The sequence below is a fragment of the Osmerus mordax genome, chromosome 24 (genome assembly GCF_038355195.1).
Source record: "Osmerus mordax isolate fOsmMor3 chromosome 24, fOsmMor3.pri, whole genome shotgun sequence".
NCBI classification, from domain to species: domain Eukaryota; kingdom Metazoa; phylum Chordata; class Actinopteri; order Osmeriformes; family Osmeridae; genus Osmerus; species Osmerus mordax.
The window spans coordinates 5,317,111-5,336,045 of NC_090073.1; the positions used below are offsets into that span (position 1 = coordinate 5,317,111).

Below are 18,935 nucleotides of genomic sequence, written 5' to 3' on the forward strand. Positions count from 1 at the left end.
ACTTTAGAGACATTGTTATTATGACACTACTTAATGTTACCAGAGCAAAAAACAAAACAAAAAAAACATCTATGGCTTTGTACGTCACTACCTGCTATGACCTCACTTCCGTGGTTGAAGAGGAAGACAACATTGGATGCAACTGTAACTATTAGGTCGCACAGGGATATACAAAAAGGTCCTGTATTAAACTATTTGGTCTAAGGAAGTTGACGTCCCAATAGTCAACATGGTAAGTAATAACAATACAAAACATCGAGGACAATATAGCCCAGTATTTTTTCTTGCCTGTAAGCAACGCTACAATAGCTAACGTTAGCTGTTCAACAACATGACGAAAGAAAGATGCACTGTCACTGCAGTCCTATTTTATTGAAAATATCCAGGTAGCATGCTTTGTTGTGCTTGAATCCGTCTGTTAACATAATCACCTATCCAGATTTAAATAATTGTCCAATTTGTTTTTGTGTTGCAGTTTTCCTTCAACATGTTCGATCACCCTATTCCACGGGCTTTCCAAAACCGCTTCTCCACGCAATACCGTTGCTACTCGGTGTCTATGCTGGCAGGTCCCAACGACCGGTCGGACGTCGAGAAAGGAGGAAAAAGTTTGTGATATTATACTACAGATATACAAAATGTATCACTGTAACTGTGTCCAGTCCACGTAGTGAAATGACGGAACGTAGCTATGTAATGTCACCAATGCATCACTCCAACGAAGCACTTGTACTGAACCATGTGAGCCTAACTGGGCCGTTCTTAGTACAAGCAATTGCTAGCTACCAAAGTTAATGTATGCTTTCTGTTCTATCTGTAGTTATAATGCCACCATCTGCTCTTGACCAGCTCAGTAAGTAGCCTACTCTCCATTATTCGGACACATTACACGGATGTGTTCTTCAAAGAAAAATCCTTTTGACAGATAGCTATGATCTCTTTCCCCCACACAGGCAGACTAAACATCACCTACCCCATGCTGTTTAAGCTGACCAACAAGAACTCAGACAGAATGACTCACTGTGGTGTGCTGGAGTTTGTTGCAGATGAGGGAATCTGTTACTTGCCACACTGGGTTAGTTTAACCATGTTGTTGAAGTTGACAACAAAAGCTGTATTTACACATAAATCATGTTTATAATTACATTATTTTAACTTGGTCCGAAAATAGGAAACCTTGTTCTACCTTTTCAATTCCGTTTATACATTACATGTTTTGAGGAGCATAGTCTACCTCCGATATACTGTCATAAAGTAATAATTTGTGTGTGTGTGTCCTGGCTGTAGATGATGCAGAACTTGCTCCTTGAGGAAGGAGGGCTGGTTCAGGTGGAGAGCGTCAACCTCATGGTGGCCACCTACTCCAAGTTCCAGCCCCAGAGCCCAGACTTCCTGGACATCACCAACCCCAAGGCTGTGTAAGACAGCAGCCTTCCATATGTTCTGGATGTTTAGAAACACAGACTGATAGATTAGGATTGGATTGTTATTGGGCATATCCATATAGTTTTAACTGCCGAGCTTGGATAAAGAAAGGTTAACAGAATAGGAAAGTTTTTTTTTTTAAATAGTTTTTTAATAGTCTTTCTGCTACAGCGGTTGGCACAAAGTTATCATTTCTAAATACCTCAATTTCTGGTTGAAAACTGACCTGTGGCTATGTTTCTCTGTGTCACAGGTTGGAAAATGCCTTGAGAAATTTTGCCTGCTTAACCACAGGCGATGTCATCGCTATCAACTACAATGAAAAGGTAAACATTGGAAGACGGCAACAGACCATGGGCCACATCTCTTTAACAAAGCCTGAGGAGTTCAGGACGTGGGATACAATGCCGTCATGTGACCTTACCCTTCCTCTCCTGCTTTCCTCTCATGTCAGATCTATGAGTTACGGGTCATGGAGACCAAGCCGGACAAAGCAGTGTCCATCATCGAGTGTGACATGAATGTAAGTCCCCCTGCCACAGTGATACAAACCGTCCGAAATACAACCGTGGGAAATGTGTGTCAGTTACAATTGTGCAGCAGAGCTACAGTTGTGTCTGTCGGATGTCCGTGACCTGGATGTGTGTCCGGTGTTTCAGGTGGACTTTGACGCTCCGCTGGGGTACAAGGAGCCTGAGAGGAGGCCTCAGCACCATGAGGAGCCCACGGTAGGACCACCGCTGCAGCTGTAGCTCACCAGGAGAAGCCACAGGGCGAGGGGAGGGGCCACAGGGCGAGGGGAGGTGCCACAGGGCGAGGGGAGGGGCCCCAGGGCGAGGGGAGGGGCCACAGGGCGAGGGGAGGGACCACAGGGCGAGGGGAGGGGCCACAGGGTGAGGAGAGGCCACAGGGCGAGGAGGGGCCACAGGGCAAGGAGGGGCCACAGGGCGAGGAGGGGCCACAGTACAAACGACATGTGGAATATTGGATGTGAAATATTGGAGAATTCTAGGTTAAAAATGTAAATTCTAGTTTAAAAAAAAGACGAGTGCTACCTTAGGAACTAGATTGCAAACTAAATGTAGATGATGACCCAGTTGGCTGGACTCACAATAGTGGTTCGTTCTCTCTCTCTCTTTCTTACTCTCTTTCTCTCTCTCTTACTCTCTCTCTTTCTCTCTCTCTCTCTCTCTCTCTCTCTCTCTCTCTCTCTCTCTCTCTCTCTCTCTCTCTCTCTCTCTCAAAGGAGGAGGAAGGAGACGCCAACAGCTATGCTGACATGGACATGGGATTCCGGGTCAGTTGTAGACTTGGTTCTCTTTACATGTATTATAGTACCATATACACGCAAGTGAGCATGGGAGCTAAGCATATACGTTTCTAATCGAAACGTTCCCATGCAGGCTTTCACTGGTTCTGGCAACCGCCTTGACGGCAAGCTGAAGGGCATCGAGCCGAGCCCCGTCCCCATTGATCCCAGCGACATTAAAAGGTGAGCAGACGTCATCCGTGTTTAGAGTCTGCGCTGTTGGATGTTCACAGGGAGTAAACAGTAGTTGGTGAAACGGGGTGATTCTCTTGCATCTAGTCATCCAGGGATCAGCTTGACGAGCCTCCTTCATGTACCTAACAGAGTCTATTAGACCTAGGGCTGCATCAGTCTAGTAGTGTCTTTGCGAGGTGGGGTGTTTAGACTGCTTACATGCCTCCCTATTTGAATAATAATGTAGGTTATTTAAATAGCACCTTTCTCACACCTAAGAATACTCTTCAAATGTACATAAATAACCAACCATTCACATAGCTTGACCATTCATACTCACATGGTAGAATACAACACATTGAAAGCAAGACAGAAATTGCCTACAGTAGATGATGAGTTGATAGGAATGTCAGATGATATGAACTCCAGGTTGGGCACGATGATGATGTCACCGATGGTCTTGACCTTTAACCTCCACTGCCCACAGGGGCATCCCTAACTACGAGTACAAGGTGGGCAGGATCACCTTCATCCGCAACTCCAGACCCCAGCCCCGGAGGACCATGGAGGATGTGAGTGCCACCGTCATATTAAACCAACGAATAATTAAGACAACAACTTGGGTTGGGGTTTTTTTTCATTGTAAATAAGATACGCGAGGCAAACTGTTGCTTAGAGAGATGAATTATATATGACATGCTGTGTCAGTGGTACGTGTTATAGTGAGGTTCTTTTAAGCTGCATTGTTATAACTGAGCCAGATCTGTCATTTATAGGACTAATTCCTGCTTATGTGTCTTGTATATCCTCTCCAGGATGAGCTGAGCAGGTTCATCGCCTTCTCTGGGGAGGGCCAGTCACTACGCAAGAAGGGCAGGAAGCCATGAGGCTTTACGTCTTAACATGGAGGCCCGGACCGATTTAACACAGACTCTGAACGCTCCCAAACACAACACAAACAAATAAATACAGGCCACGATGACAACTGCGGTCGCTTGGTCCCTCAGAGCATAGCTTTGCTGCTGTGGGGGCATCAGAAAGGAAGGGTTTTTCATTGTCTAAACATATTATGATCATTTCCCAGTTCATCCACAACATGAATCCCCTCAACATTCAGCCTGTGTGTTTGAATTGTGGGTTATTTGTTTCACAGGTTGAGTCACAATTTAGTTCCATTTATAACTTTCTTTTTGGGGGAAATGTAGCCAATGGATTCCTCAGTTTTGCCCTGTCCTTCACTTTGAAGGGCCACTCTGTCAAATGTTGAGAAGACAAAACTATAGCCTAATTCTGATCATCACATTGTTTCGAGTTGAAGGGTTTTCACAATTTGGGTTGGGATTTAGGACCTTGTGGATTATGTCAATCTTGGGTGAGTGGCATGACTGCTTTTTATTTTATTTATAAACTCTGACATTAGGACTACTGCTTTGAAATAAAGAACATTCTGTATATTTGTCTTCCTTTAATTTCTTATTGAAATATTATTGTTTTAGTGCAGGAATGATCCGTATATTGGTATATAAGAAACGCTTTTCGGTAAACGGTGTAATCGCTCTCGACAGTGGGCGGAAGCTGTGTGCGTACGTAACCTCTTATTGGCCCCAAGCAAGGTTCGTGACTCAACGTCTTTCACGCTGTGACGTCTGTTAAGGAAAAAAACAATGGCAGCCTCTGAAGCGATGTGGAGGGTAACGTATGAAATACTGTATTATTATCATGACGTGCATTTAATCACATGCCCAGCATTACAAACTGCATACGAGTATTTCGCTGTAAGGTTGTATAGTCGAAATCAAAACACAGCGAGGGAGCTAGGCTAGCTAGCTAGGCTAAATTGTTGCTGTCAGTTCACATTAGCCAGAAACACCAGTCCCTTCATTGTGTGTCTGTGTCACCTCCACTAGCCTCCTCGTAACTGTGATGTCTACTGGAGTGAGTTCAGGCACTGCAAAAGCCTGTGGAACCGTTTTCACCACTATTACGCTCATGGCACTTCACCGTCCTGCCAGCAATGGAAAGAGGACTTCAACATGTGCAAACAGTGGGAGAACCACCCAGATCCAGAAACCAAGGTAGAATAGACACCACAATCATGTGTCTCGTGGAATGTCACTTTTTAATGTACTCATTTACACAAGCAACTGGTGACACGTATATGAAAACTGCCTTTATCTTTCATGTGTACCTGCGTGTGTGCTTGGTTCAAAGCCATCCCTTGACTGAGTTTTATTTTATTTCGTTGTCCAGGAGGCGTTACAGAGCAGTGAGAGGAAGAGGGTAGCAGAGCAGAGGAAATGTACCCCTGTCTGGGAGATGAGGAGAGAGCCTCCCAGAGACTGGCACCTGCCCCTGAACCAGGACAAGCCTCAGGACTCCTGAACACCCACCCACAGCACTGCCCGAGCCCTCTGTGGGGCTAAAGACTTCTGAGATGCCATTTTGCTGCAGAAATGTACATGAAGCCTCCCCGGTTCTCTGCCCAGTAGAGGTTACAATGAAGGTGGTATGACCTCATGGGCTGTACTCCACAGTGGGGTCCAATTATATCCATATTGGGTTGTGTGAAGCTGTGAGATTTAATTGTGCTAGACACTTCAGGGTCTTGCAAATATGGAAGGATGTCAAACATTGTCATGAGAATTTCTCTTTTGGTACTTTGGAAAAGCTAGATAAAGGGACATGCAACATAGCATTTTATCATAGTAATTTGAGTTGACATCCTCTTACCAGACAGCCATAACATTGTATGGAATAACTAATTAGCATGATTGTGTTGCTGAACCCTTTGCAATAGAGACCAGTATCAAAGTATGTTAATGGCCTTTAATGATTCATTCATTCACCTTGTGTGTGTCTGTGTGTGTAATATACATGAATCTGATCAATGCATATCAATAAAAAACAAACATGAATAACAAGATTTTGATGTTGTACATTTTGTGACATAACCAGTATTACATTTTCAAACATGACAAAACTGAATGAGCTGATGAAACCACACCACGGTGAGACGTTGCAATCGACCATCTTTCTTTTTTATGGACAGAACAACTTCCTCTGGCAGTTAACACATGATAGAACTGCCAATCTGACGAGCGCAACCCCCTCCCAGTTTTGTGGAAGTTGCAAAGAGGTAACAGCGGAGGCGATCCACCCAGGTGTGATCCTTGTTCTGAGCGAATCTTAAAAAAACGTCTGGTCCGTTGTCACGTCAAGTTCGTCTGAAAGACGTGGACATGGATTTGCAACACCAGACGCAACTCCTCCTCATCCCACCTCACTGAGTGTAGACCTTGGTGATGTCTGTGTATTTGCCCTCCGGTGCTTCGTACTGGGGCTTGGGTGGAGTGAAGCAGGGCCCCTGTTGGCTGAACGGGAAGAGCAGGGGGTCGGGCTTCAGCGCAGCCTGGTAGAGGTCCTCCGACACCAGCCGCAGCTCCTTCAGGGCCTCCGCCTGGGCCTCCAGGGCCTGGCCAACAGCCTCCATCTCAGCCCTGTGCTGCTCCTGGGTGGAACAGGGAGCACAGTGAGAACCCCAGAGAAGCACAGGAGATAAAACATGCCTTATCTGTGCTATACACAGATAAGAATATGCCTAATATCTCTCTCTCATATAACACCTCATCTCACACAACACCATGCTTACTTAGTATTTCTAAATACGATATTTTTTTAAATGCATTATATTATGCAGATTTACTAGTGGTTTTGACGGGTCGTCTTACCAGTTTGTAGCGGGACCAATCCTTCAGAAGCAGAGCTCGCCGCTCGCTATCCTCGAAGGACAGCTGAGTTGGAGCACGGCTCCTGAGAAACACAACACAGACTATTAACAACTGACTACACTGGACGAGTTAATCGAATGACGAATTAATTAAATACAAATAGATTTTGACAGTAAGGCTCACTCCACCAGACTTAACCACAGCGCTCCAAAGTTTCTAGCTGGTCATCAATGGAGATGATCGCATCTCCATCAACATTGGGAATAGTTTTCAGTGGCCAGCCCTGTTTCCAGCCAGCACACAGTAGCTATCTACAGAATCTACAGCTGGTATTGTGAACGATACCTTGCTTCGTCCAGATATTTCGCTGGAGTGATGAAGTCTTCGATTGGGATCATCTCCGGGGGAACCTTCTCCAACCTCTTGAGCTTCTTCTTCATCCTCTCCCTTATCATCTGCTCCCTCCGGGGGTCCACCTTCTTCTTTCTCCTGGGTTCAGCCCTGTTCGATCACGGAAAGTGTTCAGATCGCAGCCTACAGATGCTGTTCTTGTTGTGGCGGATGAACGGTTCAAGTCAAGATGGTCTTACACTTACCATAGCGGGGCTGAGGTCTTCAACGTGAGAACTGAAGCAAACCAGGGAGCTTGTGCTACCTGGCCATTCACTGCCAGCACAGATCTGGGACAACAGCATTTATAAGTAGTCATTAAATGCAGGAACGACCTTGTGTGTAAGCACCAACGACAGGACCAGCTAGATGCTTTCCTCTGGCTCTAGTTCAGTGTATCCAACTTGTTAGCTATTAGCAACGTGGGTATACATCAAAGATAGCACTAACTATGGCTATGCTACTTACCTTGGCGCTGCATTCTGTCGAGTCAATACCCTGCACAGGGCACGCGATATCGCTAACGACATGGTTCCTTTTGATCACTTTTCATGCATATTTTGATAAAGCTTTTCAAGTGTGTTTCAAATTATATCATTGCTGTCCCCTTGACAGCCACAGGACGGAAGTACAGTGCAGTTGCTGAATAATCAAGTCAACGAAGTTTTGAATTTGAAACCGCACTTTCTAATGCATTGTTATAGTGGTGGCAACTCTGAAAGAAGATATTAGTAAGATTACACCAAATAAAAAAGCAATGTTTCATTTGACGTGTATTGTATGCTTTGGTATTATAAACATGTCTATATATAATCAAATACGTAAAATTTGATGAATAAATTATCGAAAGTGTTTCCGTCAATGCTAAGACACTTTCCTCAGTATGTATTGTAGGCAAAAGGTCAAGATTGTCTGTGTTTGGCTAAAAGTGTATTCGGGTCGCAAGTAGCTCAAGACACAGACACCCTTGATCATTGTCGTGGAATCAATATAATGGCGCTGCTCAGAGGTAATTTTCTGTTTAAAATATGAAAATATGTAAGAAAGCGAATTGAATAATACATGCATGCAAGTACGCGAGTGTAGAATACTTTTGTACATTTTGTATGAGTGACTACGTAGCTGGTTAAGTTGTTAAATACCAGCTAGATAGCATGAGAACTAACTTCGGACATTATTGTCAATGTATCTAGAGTTTATCGAAGTTGCTGATGGGACATAAAATGAAATTTCTCTATAAGGACATATTGTGCACAGGCTGACAGCTGTGCCCATTGAGTAGAAATGAATGAAATCGACACTTTAATGTTTCTGAATAGAAACGAGAGTGACGCAGAGCCCTTCTTATTATTATTATTATTTAGAATAAATCTCAGGTGCAAGCCAATCATGACAGTAGTAGTGTTGTATAATCTCAGATAAATTGGTAAGGAGAGTGAAATGGGTCAAAGGTGACTGTGACACTATTCATAGTTGTATCAACATTACCGTTATCAGTGTGACCCATCTATCCAGTACAGAGTGAACTATATGCCACAGTCTCATATCAATCTCTCGTGGCGTGGAACGTGGCTCATTCTAAATTGGGAAGTCTTATATGGTTCTTAAACTGTTGAAATGTGGAGAACCTTCCAGCCATCAGGGAGATCAAGGAGAAAGAGATTCTTTCTTCCTTCCTTTTAGTTTCTTCCTCTCTCTGTCTACCCCTCTCTCCAGGTGTGTTCGTCGTGTCGGCCAAGCGCACCCCATTTGGCACCTATGGCGGCGTGCTGAAGGACCACACTGCCACGGACTTGGCAACACACGCTGCCAAAGCAGCCCTGGCTGCTGGGGGTGTGGCTCCAGAGCTGGTCAACAGTGTCATCGTGGGTAACGTCATGCAGGTACATGCACAGCAGCCACATGCACAGCAGCCACATGCACAGCAACCACATGCACAGCAACCACGGCTCGGGGGGAAACGGTAGCAAGGAAAACCTCTGGAAGGAACGGCAAATTGTTTCAATTGATTAAAGGTTGGAACTGATTCTCTCCTTCCCCTCTCGCTATCTTTCTACCTCTTCCTCTCTCCCCTCTGTTCCAGAGCTCTGCTGATGCGGCCTACATCGCTCGCCACGTGGGCCTGAGGTGCGCCGTGCCCATCCCTGTGCCCGCGCTGACCGTCAACCGGCTGTGCGGCTCCGGCTTCCAGTCCATCATCAACGGTGCCCAGGTAGACCCGTACACACTCACGGTGCCCAGGTAGACCCGCAAGGACTCACTGTTGGGCAACACGGATTAGCAGGAACACATAGCATGCCGTTAACAAGCAGAGTCATGGATGCAAAGTCATGATTCACGGTCACCTTTTTCCGCTTCGACAGCGAAAGGTCGTCGGTTCTCTGGATTTGCAACAGTCTGTGTGTTTCTGTAACAAATGTTGTCTTCATTGTGTGTGTGTGTGTGTGTGTGTTTGTCTGTGTGTGTGTGTGGACGTGTGGGTGTAGGAAATCCAACTGAAGGAGTCCGAGGTGGTGCTGTGCGGAGGCTCAGAGAGCATGAGCCAGGCACCGTATGCCGTACGTAACGTTCGCTTTGGAACCAAGTTTGGATTTGATCTGAAGGTAAACAAAACCACCACCTTCAACATGTACTTCACATTATCCTTATTTACGTAGACAGTGGCACACGTCGATGGAAAAATATGCATGCCACGTAGTTAGTACTGATGAAATAGGCACTCCAACATCTTCTCCTACAATATTTCAAGAACTTTGAGGTTTATTTGAAAAGGGTTTGAGTGAACAGATGTTGTTCACACAGGCTTAGAAGTTCGTTCTTTGTCACTCATCAGAAGTACTTGGTACTTGTGTGTGTGTGTGTGTGTGTGTGTGCGTGCATGATTCTTAGCTGGAGGATACCCTGTGGGCGGGGCTTACCGACCTGCACATCAAGATCCCGATGGGCATCACTGCTGAGAACCTGGCTGAGAAGTACGAGATCACCAGAGAGGCGTGCGACCAGTATGCACACCACACCCAGCAGAAGTGGAAAGCTGGTCAGTCGTGCTCCCTGTTCCCTTCAAGGAAGGACTTTGTCAAGTACTTTGCAGCATGTTTCTTTGCCGGATCGTGCTCGACACTGTACAAGTAGTGTTCTGAGTAATACACCTGCCGACTTTCAAGATAATCGAGTGACAGACAGACAGACAGGCACAAAATGGCTTATGTATATTTTCTGTAGATTCGAAAAACAGATAGTTATTGTAGACCTATAGACTATACCCATAGATCTAACGCCACATTTAAATAAGCGCAGAGGAAGAGTTTATCATCTACAGAACAGAAGGTATATATCGGAATATACTCCTTCCCCTTGGGGATCAATACAATTCCTTCTGCTTCTACTCAATGTAAAGGACTATCATCTGCCAACGCACAAGATACCTGCATTTCTGTAGTTCCTAATGCAGGCTTCCTACCAGGTTCCTGTCAGTCTTATTTTCTTATTGTGGAGTTCTTCTTCTGTCCGTATGCACAGCCCATGAGGGTAGCCACTACACAGCTGAGATTGCGCCCATTGAAGTGAAGGGTAGGAAGGGCAAGGTGGCCATGACCCAGGACGAGCACCCACGCCCACAGACCACTCTGGAGCAGATGGCCAAGCTGGCGCCCGTCTTCAAGAAGGGAGGAACGGTCACGGCTGCCAACGCATCCGTGAGTAACAGACCAGAAACCTGGAACAAGTTGTATAAATTCTTGAAGTTAGACAGAAAAAAACCCACAATTTCCTGCTTTTGTACCGTGATGGTAACAAAACTATTTAAAATGTTCAATGCATTGGCAACACTGTGTTTTAATCAATCCTATGTGTTCTTCCTTGTCTGCAGGGAGTGTCCGATGGGGCTGCTGCCGTGGTGATAGCCAGTGAGGATGCCCTGAAGGAGCACAAGCTCACCCCATTGGCCAGAATAGTGGCCTATCACATCTCAGGCTGCGACCCAAGCATCATGGGAATTGGTGAGTGATTGATATCAAATGTCTTTGGGACTGAAGTGATTTATTCCTTTCTAGCAAGGCTTTGTAATGGGCTTCATTTAGACACGGGTGCGACTGTTGGTTTCCGAAACCCCTGTCGATCAACATGGAGTCTCGTTCCTATTTTGGTTTGCTAAGATGTCGTGTTCTGTCACAGGCCCTGTTCCTGCTATCACTGAAGCTCTGAAGAAAGCAGGTCTCACTCTGCAAGACATGGATCTGGTAGAGGTATGAACAAATGATTCATCCATTAATTTATCTGAAAATCGACCATTATGGCCATTTTGACCATTTACTAATACTTCATGCTTGGATGTACAAGAACTATCCGATTCGTCCGAGCGGTCCTGACGGTTGTGTGTGTGACAGGTGAATGAGGCGTTCGCCGCCCAGTACCTGGCGGTGTCCAAGGCGCTCGGGCTGGACCCAGAGAAGTGCAACGTGAACGGAGGAGCCATCGCCATCGGACACCCCCTGGGGGCCTCTGGAGCTCGCATCACTGCACACCTGGTGCACGAGCTCAGGTAACCTGAACACACACAGATCTGTACACACACACACACACCTGCAAAGAAACACACATGAACATGCACACACATGCCTACACACACACCGCCATTTCTATTTTGGTTTTATCATACCAGGAAAGTCAATTAACAACGTATCCATATTTTTCGTAAAAACCTGCTAACCAATCATTCGATTCTTCAGGTCACAGCTTTCTTTGTGTTTATCAAAACATGTATCCCTTGCTTTATTGTGAGGAATGTTTCAAAAATTATGTTTTCATGAATGGTCCTTTTGGTTTCCTCAGGCGGCGTGGAGGCAAGTATGCTGTAGGATCTGCCTGCATCGGAGGAGGACAGGGCATCGCCATCATCATCGAAAACACCCAGTGAAGAACAAACCCTTTGCACTGAAAAGTGTACTTTCTTCTGTTGTCCGTACTCTGAAGTGTACTACTTCAGCAGTACGCATGGAAAATAGAATACAAAGTTACTTTTGCACATGTGGACCCATGCTCAGTATAATTCTCCATATTAATGACCAAGATTTGGGAATTAGATTTCTTTTGACAGGAAGGAGGTGTCCATATACTGGCTGGTGTCCACATATTTTTTGCCATGTAGTCTTCAAAACGGTACTCCACATACTGCTTTCATTGAAATATTCAGAAATGCCATCCACACATTCAGTGCAACAACACACACCATCGCCTTGCTAAAACATTAGACTTTTTAGAAATTTAACTTGTAAAGAAGATTCGCACCAAATACACTCATGAAGACACACTTTCTCTTCAAAGGCACTCCTACAATGTCTGTGTTGAGCAGAGATTAGGACAACTTCATATTCAAGATGATTGTGTTAACCAATAACCTTCTGGTGAAGAGGCCTTACAATGTTAAAGGGCTAACTTATGTCAGTTCCTATGAACAAGGTTTACTGCTTTCCGTTAGACTGGTTCTGCGTGTGCCTTGAATACACTGCTTGCTTATAATAAGGCATAAATACCTCTAGAATCAAAACCAATGAATGAGGGTAAACAATAAAGTTTTTTTTCCAAATGTAACTTGACTGTTTGTGACAGTACAGATTCTACCCCACTTCTCTCTCTTGTTCTCTTTATTTTGCCTTCACTCCATGGCAGGGATGCACACAGTGCCCAAGAAAATGTGTCAATACTGTGGACCCTACTATACAGGATAATGTTGTTTATCATATCAATAAACTTTTGATTTAGAATTTGTTGTGCCATTTATTCTATGTCCTACCTACCTCATAAATATCTAGCATAAGTTAGACTGTTCACTTCTTTATCATATGCAGTCTTAATCAACCCCCCCCCCCCCCGTCCCATCAAACAGGCCTACGTGTAATGTGTAACGGATGGCTTGTAGTTACAGTGGTGCTATAGTTCTAACGTTTTAGGTGTGTCCTGGTTGCAGTTCGAAATTATACGAAAACATCCTTGCTGTAAGAAAGTTGGAAAAACGAGGCTCAAGCTGTGGATTGTAATACAACGTATTCTCCTGTTCTGAACTACAAGTTCCATGAAAAACATGGATGGACGCTCGTTACGTAGCCGTGACAATCGACGTGAATATATGCGTCACATCCCCGGATGTCTTTCTTTTTTTCATAGCAAAGGTAGGAATGGCTTCTCCTCACATTTGTTCCGAAATAAAATCGGTATTCATCTTAGTGAATTAAGTAGATTTACCCTTTCACTTTGAAGTGAGGCTATTCTGTTTGTGTTAAAGACCCGGTATTTGTAAAAATGTCAGTATTTCATGGACGATAACTTAAAAATATATTGCCTAATGTTTAGGCTTGGCCTGTGGTAATATGCTAGCTTGATGGACGCGTTGTAAAGCCCTATTGCCTGTCTTTGGGTTACGTATCTGTTTGAATCCTGAAAATGGTGTTAGTGTTCTACTGTATTTCTGAAGCACGTAACTGAAGTAATAATAAAGGTATTTCTAGACTGCACCGAGCATAGCCGGCTGACCAGAACATAATTCAAGTTTGCAAGTTGCTAGTCTGCTAGTTAGCATCTGTCATGCCACAATTTATACATGCCTTTACCCTACAGTGACTCATGCCGGTTTTTCAGTTCTGTGGTTAACGCTTACAATTTGCTAGTATAATTATCTAATGTTCACAAACCATTAACCCTGAATGTATTTTTAGATGCGACCCAAAGCCTTGTTGTGCATCGCTTACTGACATGCTGATGTTGCTAGCAAGCCATTAGTAGCACAGTGTTGGGGATCATAGCGTCCTGTCCTGACTCCGAGTGTGTTTTACCTGTCTTCAGATGGCCGAGGGAGATAAAAAGAAGGCTGTCAGGAAGCACGGCAGCCGGAACCCGGTTCTGGTCAGGGGCATCGGCCGCTACTCCCGTTCTGCCATGTACGCTCGCAGAGCCATGTACAAGAGGAAGACCAAGACCACCACCACCAAGGTGAGACCCAGGCCAAGCGTGGAGGGATTTGAACCGCCGACTTTTCAGGATGGGACCCGAAAGCTTTGTCCCTAGATGAAACATTCCAAGCTATGGACATGGCTTATAAATTAGGGACATGCCTGGTCTGAGGTTGTTTTGTAAACGTTTTTTTTTGTCGTATTTTCAGATTGAGAAGAAGCTGAAGGTGAAGGCGCCCGCTACAGTCACCAAGACTGTCGGAGGAGACAAGAATGGAGGCACTCGCGTCGTCAAGCTGCGCAAGATGGTGAGTCCCTCCACCCCAACACCCTCAGGTTGTCAGACCACTGCTCTGCCTTCTATGTCCTACAAACATATGAGACTGTCATTGGGAAGTTCCCTGTAGACAGTGTTTGGTTTCCACGGTCTTGTCTTGCTGGTGGACATGGCTGCTGGGGTGGTTTCTGATGTGTACCCGTCTCCCCCCGCCGCCAGCCCCGTTACTACCCCACAGAGGACGTGCCCCGCAAGCTGAAGAGCCACGGGAAGAAGCCCTTCAGCCAGCACAAGAGGAAGCTGCGCGCCAGCATCACTCCTGGCACTGTGCTCGTCCTGCTCACCGGGCGCCACCGTGGGAAGGTGAGCGCCACACACACACGCACGCTGTCCCACACACATGCGTGAGCGGTTCCATTCAAAGGCATGGACACACACACCCTTCCACCATATCTCCCAACACACGCGGATGAATAATTTCCCCCGGGTCAGCCTGTGTATACCTGAAGTGGGTTTGACAGGTGTGCCCCCAACATGCGCGCCCGTCCCCACGCGTCCCATCTCCCGTAGCGAAGCCGGCGACTTCCCAGAATGCTGTGGCTTTACCCTCACGACGGCGTGCACCCACGCACGTTCACACTCGTTAAACGACACCTCCACAGTAGGAATCCGATTCCCTCTCCCCCATCCCACACACAAACAACTGTTCCCTGAGCCCAGTGCGGGGGCAGGCGGGCAGAGGAGCCAGCACACAGCAGTGCACCCACACGCACGCTCAGCCCAGGCCCTCCAGGGTGGCAAACGTCAAGGGCTGCTTGATAGGCAGAGGACACTCATGCTATTGAATTGGGAGCGTGTAATTTTGTGAAACGGCACATTTATGTAAATTGGTGGTCCGATTGTCTTATTAAATTTTTCTGCGGTTGTGCCCATTGTTTTTGTCTGACATTTTAATATTGAGGGTTGGTTTTCATTGGCTGGTCAGATGTTCATTTGGCTAGAGCTTAAGGTGTTTTTAGCAGTCCTAGTTAGTAGATTTGGATGGTACTTTAGCAGCTGCTGTTTAGGCGAGGATGAGATGGTGTCCCTGTGGACCTGAAGGACTGACTGGTGTGCTTGCTCCCCTCAGCGCGTGGTGTTCCTGAAGCAGCTCTCCAGCGGTCTGATGCTCGTTACTGGTAAGAGAACCTGCTCCTGTTTGCAACACAGTACGACCTTAAGACAATGTTGGGTGTCCTTGTTCTGATCTCTTGACTTATCTCACAAGTCCTTCTGTACCCTTCCTCACCCCAGGCCCCCTCGCCCTGAACCGCGTCCCCCTGCGCAGGGCACACCAGAAGTTTGTCATCGCCACGGCGACCAAGGTCGACATCTCCACCATGAAGATCCCCAAGACCCTGTCAGACGCCTACTTCAAGAAGAAGAGGCTGAGGAGACCACGCCACCAGGAGGGCGAGATCTTCGACACAGAGAAGGAGGTACAGTAGTCACCCCGCTCCACAACAGCCGCCTTCCAAATTAGAGGTAGCCACAAACTTAACAGGTGGTAGCTATTTGTTTTGTGTGCTATTGTGATCAGGTATTATATCAATTATCCTGTTAAATGTAAGAAAGGAAAACATGTAAATCTGATTACGTGATCCCTCCAGCCTTGTCGATGCCCTCCAGGAAGTGAGTGGCGTTGGCATGGTGTTTAACTGTTCCCCTCTCCTCCTCCCCCCAGAGTTACCAGCTGACAGAGCAGAGGAAGGAGGACCAGAAGGCTGTGGACTCCCAGCTGCTGCCCCTCATCAAGAAGGTCCCTCAGCTCAAGGGCTACCTGCGCTCATCTTTCTGCCTGTCCAACGGCGTGTACCCTCACAAGCTGGTTTTCTAAACGTGTTGTAATAAAGAGTACCACAGACCTATGTCCCGCACCACTGGCTTTTGTTAGCGTATGAATGTTATTTTGCGTTCCTGATGTGGGCGTATAGGTGATGAATGATCCAATGGTTTATAAATAACCGAGGCCGAGAAATGTTATTTTCAAAATGGTCAATGTTGGCCTGCCAACGTTCTAATTAAATCACTCTTGGTTCTGCTATTGATATTTTTAACTAGTTCAGCTGGGACTGAAGTGTTCATTGTAGTGCAGTCTTAGACACCCAAGGTTATACAAAACCTGTACATTTTGATGGTTTATTCAGGTCTGGTCAGCAATTGCAGTGTCGACATGTTCTTGCAGCTGTGAAATCTTTACAATATGAGCCCCTTTTGTTGCTTAGTCCAAGGCTACACTTCCAATTCATGGATGCAACATTAGCATAAACAAGCCTCTTGTGATATTCCATCACCTGAGCCTGTGTGACTGGAGTGGGTAGAAATTCTATTTCGGTTGCATGATGGCCCATATTACTGCTCCAGGTAGCACATACCCTGGTTACGCAACCATCGGAGCTGGTCCTGAGAGTTAGTCTAAAGCTGCTTTCAAATAGTCTTGCATTACTGGTGTCAACGAGGTAGCATGAACACCTGAAACAAACTACTCCAAAAATGTATACCCAGCCAAAAACATTGCTTTAATTACAAAAAAGAAATCTGAGACATCAAATCTAATGTGATAGAAAAACAAAAATAAATACAAGTGATTTCATTTGTTTCACATGGCCATGTTTTTTTTGTAGTTTTTTTCCATAAACAAAAGGGGAACAAAGTTTAAAGCAGCACAGAAGAGGGCAGAGCCCGTTGGCCAGGAATGATAGAGCCTTTCTGTCCAGTCAGTCACTGTTTAATGGTCAGTTGATGGGGGCAAGGCGCAGGGCCCCTTAGCCTGACTTGAAGAGCAGAATGGCTACCTGGCCCAGGTAGAAGTAGATGAAATGCTTGGTCTCGTGAGTCACGTAGCTGCCGAAGTTCCTCCCAACGATGCAGTGCCAAGTGGGGTTGTACTTCTTGTCAAACTCCTGAGAGAGGCACAAACAGGCATGTCTCAATTAACACAGATGAGAGTTGGGCAGTCACCAATTACCATTTTGAAGGAGGGGTAATCAGTGCTAATGGCTCCTTTAAAGATGGTAGCCAAAGACTGGGAACTAGGCCAGGACACCAAATGACCACACATCAACTCTTGCCGACTGCTTATTCCTAACCTTCCTCGTGCTTTCCATTAAACAGGCATGCAATGCGATAAGTACAGTAGGTGAGGCTGTAGTCCAGCCTGGCTCTGATTACCATCACAGGCGGGTTGATGGCTATAGTGAACTACAGTTGTGATGGGCACGGTGTGTACCTTCTTGATGTATGCAGCTATGTCCTTCTCGATGTTGTACTTCTCCAGAGCCTGCGTGGCGCACTCCACGGCATCCTGTTGCATCTCCTCGGACATGTCCGCATTTTTTATCACTGCCTTTCTGTCAGACATGGTTGCCCTGGGAGACCAAAACACAGAATTAGTTTTACCAACAGTAGCCTACATGGAAGAAAAGGATCCGCTAAAAATCCAGTCCATCCTATCCAAATCCGCATTATCGCGCCTCCAAGCGAGCGAGATGAAAGGACTCGTGAAGCAGCTCGACTCAAGCCAGCGTTCCCACTAAACGTCAAGCTTAGCATCTTAGATCAAGGCTTAGCAACAGCAAGCAGTTTTGCACTCGTGCCAGTTACATAATGGCAGACACACTGCATACCATTGATGTAGCTATCATTTATCAATGTTGCATAACGTTTTCAACCACAATAGGCTGACTACCGCTCTGTGCGTAGTTTCTATGGATACCGCCCGCTGCTGATTCCAACTGCTTTTCAGCAAAAAAATCTCATCGGGGGAGTGACGAGCGCGCCTTGCTGCCTGGCTCTAAAGAAATCGGACTAGTCTCACTTGTTCCACCTTTTGTTATAACTTACTTCAGGTAGCTAGCTAATGGGCTTCACTAACGTTACCAGTATTTAGAGACCTACAATTTTACTATTTAGATAGAGCTAGGCTACCTATAATAAAGATGGTTAGCTCTAGCTACGTTACAATTCCAACATGTTTACAAATAGCAAGCAGTAACTTAGATAGGCAACGTAATTATGTCAAGCAAACTTCTAAAAACATGAATACTGGTTAGCCAGTTAACTAGCTAACTATAGTAACTAGCTCCGTGCAGAAATGAATGATGGACAACCATGCAGACCAAGGCATTGATGTCAAGCGTTTAAACTCCGTTTATTTAATCGACCTATGTTCAATTCGAAGCTTAAATCACGTGCCAAATTGTAATACAATATTAAGTTGATTAGCTATGACGAATTTACCTGGTATTCCCAACGGTGGTTGGTTGTATACTTTGCAGAAACGCTTGGTCACAGCACAGCTTCAACTCCCGCAAAGTGGTTGACAAGAAAGATGAGGGTGTGTAACTGACTAAGCACTCGATCGCAGTTACGTCCTATTGGCTAACAGTAACGCATGCATCTCAGCAATTGGTCAATTTTTGCTGGTTCCACTGGTATTTCTGTCGGCATTTTATTTCAGACCATCATGCTTTGCGGCTCACACAGGTTCTTGGTTGCCGTGACAACGGGTATAAACATTGCCGTGAACCTGGCTTCAGAATTCACCTTCAGAATAAGAGCATGGCTACACTCACAGTATATGAGTTTGAGTATATGAGGGGTTTGACGGACATGTAGGCTAGATTTGTGCCCAAATAAAAAAATAAAAA

General features: G+C 45.6%; 6 protein-coding genes across 6 annotated transcripts; 4 read left to right on the plus strand and 2 right to left on the minus strand.

Annotated features, from left to right (window-relative positions):
- Positions 1 to 98: 98 nt before the first annotated feature.
- On the plus strand, positions 99 to 4,360 carry ufd1l (ubiquitin recognition factor in ER associated degradation 1). The gene is made up of 12 exons (XM_067227746.1): positions 99 to 232; positions 476 to 608; positions 821 to 853; positions 954 to 1,075; positions 1,288 to 1,418; positions 1,679 to 1,751; positions 1,880 to 1,948; positions 2,085 to 2,153; positions 2,672 to 2,722; positions 2,829 to 2,917; positions 3,396 to 3,480; positions 3,724 to 4,360. The coding sequence occupies exons 1-12, from the start codon at positions 230 to 232 to the stop codon at positions 3,793 to 3,795; spliced, it is 930 nt and encodes a 309-aa protein (XP_067083847.1). The 5' UTR covers positions 99 to 229; the 3' UTR covers positions 3,796 to 4,360.
- A 195-nt stretch (positions 4,361 to 4,555) lies between these two features.
- Positions 4,556 to 5,826, plus strand: c24h22orf39 (chromosome 24 C22orf39 homolog). Its single transcript, XM_067227868.1, has 3 exons — positions 4,556 to 4,599; positions 4,816 to 4,983; positions 5,159 to 5,826. The coding sequence occupies exons 1-3, from the start codon at positions 4,573 to 4,575 to the stop codon at positions 5,288 to 5,290; spliced, it is 327 nt and encodes a 108-aa protein (XP_067083969.1). The 5' UTR covers positions 4,556 to 4,572; the 3' UTR covers positions 5,291 to 5,826.
- Positions 5,721 to 7,640, minus strand: mrpl40 (mitochondrial ribosomal protein L40). The gene is made up of 5 exons (XM_067227867.1): positions 7,495 to 7,640; positions 7,233 to 7,316; positions 6,982 to 7,137; positions 6,637 to 6,718; positions 5,721 to 6,416 (listed from the first exon to the last, which is right to left on the minus strand). The coding sequence occupies exons 1-5, from the start codon at positions 7,554 to 7,556 to the stop codon at positions 6,189 to 6,191; spliced, it is 612 nt and encodes a 203-aa protein (XP_067083968.1). The 5' UTR covers positions 7,557 to 7,640; the 3' UTR covers positions 5,721 to 6,188.
- A 316-nt stretch (positions 7,641 to 7,956) lies between these two features.
- On the plus strand, positions 7,957 to 12,307 carry acaa2 (acetyl-CoA acyltransferase 2). The gene is made up of 10 exons (XM_067228370.1): positions 7,957 to 8,035; positions 8,743 to 8,909; positions 9,110 to 9,238; positions 9,513 to 9,629; positions 9,916 to 10,063; positions 10,546 to 10,721; positions 10,895 to 11,024; positions 11,200 to 11,270; positions 11,412 to 11,566; positions 11,857 to 12,307. The coding sequence occupies exons 1-10, from the start codon at positions 8,020 to 8,022 to the stop codon at positions 11,939 to 11,941; spliced, it is 1,194 nt and encodes a 397-aa protein (XP_067084471.1). The 5' UTR covers positions 7,957 to 8,019; the 3' UTR covers positions 11,942 to 12,307.
- Positions 12,308 to 13,845: 1,538 nt separating this feature from the next.
- On the plus strand, positions 13,846 to 16,154 carry rpl6 (ribosomal protein L6). Its single transcript, XM_067227730.1, has 6 exons — positions 13,846 to 14,010; positions 14,180 to 14,278; positions 14,467 to 14,610; positions 15,377 to 15,425; positions 15,541 to 15,725; positions 15,971 to 16,154. The coding sequence occupies exons 1-6, from the start codon at positions 13,864 to 13,866 to the stop codon at positions 16,121 to 16,123; spliced, it is 777 nt and encodes a 258-aa protein (XP_067083831.1). The 5' UTR covers positions 13,846 to 13,863; the 3' UTR covers positions 16,124 to 16,154.
- A 630-nt stretch (positions 16,155 to 16,784) lies between these two features.
- dynll1 (dynein, light chain, LC8-type 1) lies at positions 16,785 to 18,627 on the minus strand. The gene is made up of 3 exons (XM_067227731.1): positions 18,526 to 18,627; positions 17,516 to 17,654; positions 16,785 to 17,189 (listed from the first exon to the last, which is right to left on the minus strand). The coding sequence occupies exons 2-3, from the start codon at positions 17,645 to 17,647 to the stop codon at positions 17,052 to 17,054; spliced, it is 270 nt and encodes an 89-aa protein (XP_067083832.1). The 5' UTR covers positions 17,648 to 17,654; positions 18,526 to 18,627; the 3' UTR covers positions 16,785 to 17,051.
- Between the last annotated feature and the right edge of the window lie 308 nt (positions 18,628 to 18,935).

Coding starts and splice junctions, on each gene's coding strand:
- c24h22orf39 (XM_067227868.1), top strand. CDS start 4,573: ATGGCAGCCTCTGAAGCGATGTGGAGG. Junction 4,600..4,815: donor CCTCTGAAGCGATGTGGAGG/GTAACGTATGAA, acceptor CACCTCCACTAG/CCTCCTCGTAACTGTGATGT. Junction 4,984..5,158: donor ACCCAGATCCAGAAACCAAG/GTAGAATAGACA, acceptor TTCGTTGTCCAG/GAGGCGTTACAGAGCAGTGA.
- ufd1l (XM_067227746.1), top strand. Junction 1,949..2,084: donor TCATCGAGTGTGACATGAAT/GTAAGTCCCCCT, acceptor CCGGTGTTTCAG/GTGGACTTTGACGCTCCGCT. Junction 2,918..3,395: donor GATCCCAGCGACATTAAAAG/GTGAGCAGACGT, acceptor CACTGCCCACAG/GGGCATCCCTAACTACGAGT.
- dynll1 (XM_067227731.1), bottom strand. CDS start 17,647: ATGTCTGACAGAAAGGCAGTGATAAAAAATGCGGACATGTCCGAGGAG. Junction 17,190..17,515: donor TAGCTGCATACATCAAGAAG/GTACACACCGTG, acceptor TGCCTCTCTCAG/GAGTTTGACAAGAAGTACAA.
- acaa2 (XM_067228370.1), top strand. Junction 9,239..9,512: donor CCATCATCAACGGTGCCCAG/GTAGACCCGTAC, acceptor GTGTGGGTGTAG/GAAATCCAACTGAAGGAGTC. Junction 11,025..11,199: donor CCCAAGCATCATGGGAATTG/GTGAGTGATTGA, acceptor GTTCTGTCACAG/GCCCTGTTCCTGCTATCACT.
- mrpl40 (XM_067227867.1), bottom strand. CDS start 7,556: ATGTCGTTAGCGATATCGCGTGCCCTGTGCAGGGTATTGACTCGACAG. Junction 6,719..6,981: donor AAATATCTGGACGAAGCAAG/GTATCGTTCACA, acceptor TGTGTTTCTCAG/GAGCCGTGCTCCAACTCAGC. Junction 6,417..6,636: donor ATTGGTCCCGCTACAAACTG/GTAAGACGACCC, acceptor TGTTCCACCCAG/GAGCAGCACAGGGCTGAGAT.
- rpl6 (XM_067227730.1), top strand. CDS start 13,864: ATGGCCGAGGGAGATAAAAAGAAGGCTGTCAGGAAGCACGGCAGCCGG. Junction 14,611..15,376: donor CCGGGCGCCACCGTGGGAAG/GTGAGCGCCACA, acceptor TGCTCCCCTCAG/CGCGTGGTGTTCCTGAAGCA. Junction 15,726..15,970: donor TCTTCGACACAGAGAAGGAG/GTACAGTAGTCA, acceptor TCCTCCCCCCAG/AGTTACCAGCTGACAGAGCA.